We start from the raw sequence: 6,000 nt of genomic DNA, 5'->3' as shown, positions 1-6,000 counted from the left end.
TCCACATGAAATTGAGTCCCACTGCCTCTCTGTCCGAGAACCAGTTGTATCGACGAGTTTTGATCTACACTTGTGGGACAGAACTGTTTTGCCTCGTCATGCTCCATCCGCCCGGTCCCTCTGGGGCTGGTAGCCGCAGGCACAGAGAGGGTGGGGGTGCCGTGCAACCACGGGCGGGCCGTCTCCAGAGAAACCAAATCACAACAAAGCACCTTGCAAGCCGCCGATATCCTACAGACAGAAGAGAAGGCTGACAGCGCCCTCCAGGGGTTAGGTGAGGTGCCGCAGTCTCCCGAAGAGCCTTTCCAGCAGCCTTTGCCCAGTACCGACACTTAAGATTCGACGCATCGCATCCTCAGCAGCCGCCGCAAGGCGTTTGAAAACAAACCCGCCGTTCCCATGGAGCGCGACTGAGGCTGCAGCGCGTCCAGAGCCTTCGGGTAGAGCAGAGATGGCATCCGGACACCGAGCGCCGCGCCCCTCAGACGGCAGCCCACCGAAGGGCACCCCCACTGGAGTACCTGCCGCCCCGAGGGAAAGGACCGGGAGCTCGCGCTGCTCTCCGCGCCAAGGTAGGGACCGGAGAACAACACGGTGTCACTAAGGCATGCTACGATAAACACCTGCTGGCTGACGGCCACTTAGGCGCCACACCTTCATCTCACGCGGGGCACTTTGAGATGGTACTTTGCATCGCGCACGACTATTCTCGTGACTGACAACTACACGTGCCGAATTCCAAGACTCAGCAGTAAGGAGGACTGAGCTCAGTTATCGCAGGGTAGCAGGGCTTTAAGTGCGCCAGGTCTCACCGGGTCTGAGCACTGGCAGTTTTTTAAAGGGGGCCTTGAAGCACGTCTCTATCGGGCTTTGTTTTGTGCCCTGGCACAGGCGGCCGTTTTTTTCCGGACTGCACTGACTGCACGCTAGATGTGCGTTGAAGGGGAAGATAAATCATTTAAAGAGAGTAATTTTCTCCCTGGATTTCCCTTTTATTTTTTAAACTCAAGAGCAGTAACATTGTCCTGGTGTCACCAGGGCTTTAAGTGGAAGCTTTTTCAATAATATATGCAAGACATGGTTGCTGCTTTTTTATCTTATGCAACTAACAACCATTGACAAAGCCAATAGTCCTGACTTGTTGTAGGTATGATATTACTTGTATCATATATCTGGATTAAGGCTCCCTGTTTTCAGTTTTTACAGATTTCTACAGATAAATACACACAGAAAACAATGTGTTTTCTGTCTGCATTTATTTTCAAAGGTGGATAAATACAGAAATGTATGCTTCTTTGAATGAACCTCCGTGCTGTCTTTCATGAATTATAGCTAGGATAGGGCTCCCGGTCTTATGGTATTTATTTTTTTGCCATTTCCGTCTGTATTTATCCATATTTATTTTTGGGGCTTTTTTTCTGTATTTATCCGCATTTATTTTTGCCACAAGCAAAAGACGATGCTACAGCTAGTATTTTTCCACATTTATTTCAGTCCCAAAAAACACATGTGCAACTGCTTGTACACGGACACAAGAGCTGAGGGAACAACAAACTAAATGGCAACAAACTCAACAAACACCGATCACAATGCAAAAGGCCCACCACAAGTCCCCCCCCCCACCATGGGCGTCCGCAGTGGAGGGCAAGGGGGGGCACTTGCCCCCCCCTGGAACACCGGTCCGTCACTATTGACAGCCCCAACAGTGGTGTTTGTCTGCAGGGCCGTCAATTTTAAAAGCGTGAGAAAGCGCTTGTAATGACGGTCCTGCATGATGAGCGGGAAAACTGCTGCTGATGGGCAAGAGAGAAGGGCCGGCCTGGCTGCTCCCACAGCTTGAAGCAGAGGCGCACCTAGAGTCAAATTCCGGGGGGGGGGGGGGCACATTTTTCAAGCTAAGGAAGAGTGGAGCTGCAGCCAGGGGTGAAAACCATCAAAGCCTCATTAACGCTGGCACAGAATTACACAATTCGCCCAGAGATGCAATGGGTGTGTCTGCCTGTTTTTTGCGAGATCAATTTGAAAGTCCTTCTGTGCACTCGTGATTTATTCGTACTCAAGCATTATTCCTTTCTTTTGCTGGTGCTACTACATCCTGGTACCTCCTCTTTAGGTGCCCTTTCATATACCATATCGTGTGTGGTGCAGACACTTCTGTTCCGATGGATGTGTGCACTTTTCAGCGAACATTAACGTTTCATCAATTTCTTTTCCATGGTAATAATCAGTTTTAACTCTTTTTCAGTTCTCAACAAAATATTTTAATTCATATTTTGGTTTCCATTGTTAACTGTTGTTATACGTTTTTTAAATATATCCATTATTTCTAAAATAAAATAATGGATATATTAAAAAACAGTTAACAATGGAAACCAAAATATGAATTAAAATATTTTGATGATAACTGAAAAAGAGTTAAAACTGAACAGAAGTGTCTGCACCACACACGATATGCCTGTTTTTTTTGCACCATAAGCACTAGTATTACAGAAGGGTCTGTATATGAGATGGATTAAAGAGTTTACGCCTTGAGCTCCAAAGGGGCAGTCCCTCATGTTCATTGCAGTATCGAGTGTAGCCCCTGGACCACTGTCTGTACTCACTGTCGCCTGCCATGATTCACGAAGGGAAAGCTGTCCCACAGGGACAACTTTTCTTTTCTGAATCATGTACCAACTGCAGCTCAGTGTTGGTATCAGATCAACAGTTTGCGACTACCATTGCATTTGAAAACCATTGATATATGTCATTGTAAATTGCAATTTGAAGATAGCAACCTTTCCACTGCCCCTCCAAATTCCAATATGAAGTAAGATGCAGAACCCCTTTTGTCAATCATGAAGGTTATACACAACTCTAAAAAGGGGTTTTGCAGTAGCAACCACTGTGATGCTGCAAATTGTAAGCTTTATGACCACAACACCCTTTTGTATTTGAGGGCCCTAGTTATTTAGATAAAGGAGGATGTGCAGTGAAAGGAATGACGTTACAAATGAGTAGTGCCTTTAATGCTCTGGAAATGCTAGGATCTCCAATCTACCTCTCTACCTCTACCTCTCTCTCTCTCTCTCTCCCTCTCTACCTCTCTCTACCTTTCTCTCTACCTCTCTACCTCTCTCTCTACCTCTCTACCTCTCTCTACCTCTCTCTCTACGTCTCTCTCTCTCTATGTCTCTCTTTACCTCTACCTCTCTCTCTACACCTCTCTACCTCTCTCTCTCTCTCTACCTCTGTCTCTCTCTACCTCTACCTCTCTACCTCTACCTCTCTCTCGCTACCTCTCTCTCTACCTCTACCTCTCCACCTCTACCTCTCTCTCTACCTCTCTCTCTACCTCTCTCTCTACCTCTCTCTCTACCTCTCTCTCTCTACCTCTCCCTCTCTCTCTACCTCTCTCTCTACCTCTCTCTCTCTCTACCTCTCTCTCTCTCTACCTCTCTCTCTCCACCTCTCTCTCTCCACCTCTCTCTCTCTACCTCTCTACCACTACCTCTCTCTCTACCTCTCTCTCTCTACCTCTCTCTCTACCTCTCTACCTCTCTACCTCTCTCTACGTCTCTCTCTCTGTCTCTCTTTACCTCTAGCTCTCTCTCTACACCTCTCTCTACACCTCTCTACCTCTCGCTATCTCTCTCTCTCTCTCTCTCTCTACCTCTACCTCTCTCTCTACCTCTCTCTACCTCTCTCTCTCTACCTCTCTCTCTCTACCTCTCTCTCTCTCCCTCTCCCTCTCTATCTCTCTCTAACTCTCTCTCTACCTTTCTCGCTACCTCTCTCTCTACCTCTCTCTCTCCACCTCTCTCTCTCTCTCTACCTCTCTACCACCTACCTCTCTCTCTCTCTACCTCTACCTCTCTCTCTCTCTCTCTCTCTCTCTCTCTCTCTCTCTCTCTCTCTCTCTCTACCTCTCTCTCTCTCTCCCTCTACCTCTCTCTCTTTACCTCTCCCTCAACCTCTCTCTACCTCTCTACCTCTACCTCTATACCTCTCTCTCTCTACCTCTCTCTACCTCTCTCTCCCTACCTCTCTCTCTCCCTACCTCTACCTCTCTCTCCCTACCTCTACCTCTCTCTCCCTACCTCTACCTCTCTCTCCCTACCTCTACCTCTCTCTCTCTGCTTCTCTCTACCTCTCTCTCTCTACCTCTCTCTCTCTACCTCTCTCTCTCTCTCGACCTCTACCTCTCTACCTCTCTCTCTCTCTGCCTCTCTCTCTCTCTACTGCTCTCTCTCTCTACCTCTCTCTGCCTCTCTCGCTACCTCTATCTACCTCTCTCTCTCTACCCCTCTCTCTCTACCTCCCTACCTCTACCTCTACCTCTCTCACTCTACCTCTCTCTCTCTACCGCTCTCTCTACCGCTCTCTCTAACCCTCTCTCTACCTCTCTACCCCTCTCTATTCCTCTCCCTCTTCCTCTCCCTCTCTACCTCTCTCTCTCTCTCTCCCTCTACCACTCTCTCCACCTCTACCTCTCTACCTCTACCTCTACCTCTCTACCTCTACCTCTACCTCTCTCCCTCTCTCCCTCTACCTCTACCTCTACCTCTCTCTCTCTACCCCTCTCTCTCTACCTCTCTCTCTACCTCTATTACTCTACCTCTCTCTCTCTACCTCTCTCTCTACCACTCTCTCTCTCTCTCTCGCTCTACCTGTACGTCTCTCTCTACCTCTCTCTCTACTGCTCTCTCTCTCTCTACCTCTCTTTCTCTCTCTACCTCTCTACCTCTACCTCTCTCTCTACCTCTCTCTCTCTCCCTACCTCTACCTCTACCTCTCTCTCTCTACCTCTGTCTCTCTACCTCTCACTCTCTACCTCTCTCTCTACCACTCTCTACCTCTCACTCTACCACTCTCTACCTCTCTCTCTACCTCTCTCTCTACCTCTTTCTCTACCTCTTTCTCTACCTCTCTCTCTACCTCTCTCTCTACCTCTCTCTCTACCTCTCTCTCTACCTCTCTCTCTCTAACTCTCTCTCTACCTCTCTCTCTACCTCTTTCTCTTTACCCCTCTCACCCTCTCTACCTCTCCCACTCTCTCTACCTCTACCTCTCTACCTCTACCCCTCTCTCTCTACCCATCTCCCTCTCCCTCTACCTCTCTCGCTCTCTCTCTACCTCTCTCTCTCTACCTCTCCCTCTATCTCTCTACCTCTCTCTCTACCTTTACACCTCTACCTCTCTCTCTACCTCTCTCTCTCTCTACCTCTACCTCTCTCTACCTCTCTCTCTCTACCTCTCTCTACCTCTCTCTCTACGTCTCTCTATGTCTCTCTTTACCTCTACCTCTCTCTCTACACCTCTCTCTACACCTCTCTACCTCTCTCCCTCTCTCTACCTCTGTCTTTCTCTACCTCTACCTCTCTACCTCTACCTCTCTCTCTCTACCTCTCTCTCTACCTCTACCTCTCTACCTCTACCTCTCTCTCTACCTCTCTCTCTACCTCTCTCTCTACCTCTCCCTCTCTCTCTACCTCTCTCTCTACCTCTCTCTCTACCTCTCTCTCTACCTCTCTCTCTCTACCTCTCTCTCTCTACCTCTCTCTCTACTTCTCTCTACCTCTGTCTCTCTACCTCTCTACACCTCTCTCTCTCTCTACCTCTCTCTACCTCTCTACACCTGTCTACCTCTCAACCAGTTGAATTCCGGGAAGCCCAAACCATCAGTATTTCAAATCTGCGCATGAAACATGGGTAGGATGAGCCGTGCAGCTCAGAAAGGGATGTTCTTTTTACATCATTTGTATTTAATAGAATTGGGAAGCAGGAGAGCAGCCTCACAGTTGAGATAGGGATTAGCATACACTGGTGACAGCTTTTGAATTGGCTTTAAAACCATTCAAAGATGGCTGCAGCATCTACGTGGGATGTGGTGGACTAAGTACGCGCGGAGATACCCCTTCGGGGCTGATTCAGGCGCGATACAAATTCATAAATAAATAAATAAATAAGTGGCAGCCGAAGCCATATAGCACTGCTTGTCATTTAAAAAAAACAGCATTG

General features: G+C 48.1%; 1 protein-coding gene across 3 annotated transcripts in view; it reads left to right on the top strand.

Moving 5' to 3' along the window:
- Window positions 1-339: 339 nt before the first annotated feature.
- Window positions 340-6,000, top strand: part of ERICH6 (glutamate rich 6) — a 407,363-nt gene continuing 401,702 nt past the window's right edge. For 2 of the 3 annotated variants that reach the window (XM_078666090.1, XM_078666089.1), the window contains exon 1: window positions 340-572. In XM_078666090.1, the coding sequence (XP_078522216.1) occupies window positions 452-572 (121 nt within the window). In that variant the 5' untranslated portion in view covers window positions 340-451. The remainder of the gene's footprint in view (window positions 573-6,000) is intronic. The other variant, XM_078666091.1, reaches the window with a different exon arrangement.

Source organism: Lissotriton helveticus, chromosome 11 (genome assembly GCF_964261635.1).
Source record: "Lissotriton helveticus chromosome 11, aLisHel1.1, whole genome shotgun sequence".
Taxonomy (NCBI): domain Eukaryota; kingdom Metazoa; phylum Chordata; class Amphibia; order Caudata; family Salamandridae; genus Lissotriton; species Lissotriton helveticus.
This window is presented reverse-complemented; position numbering and strand designations above follow the sequence as displayed.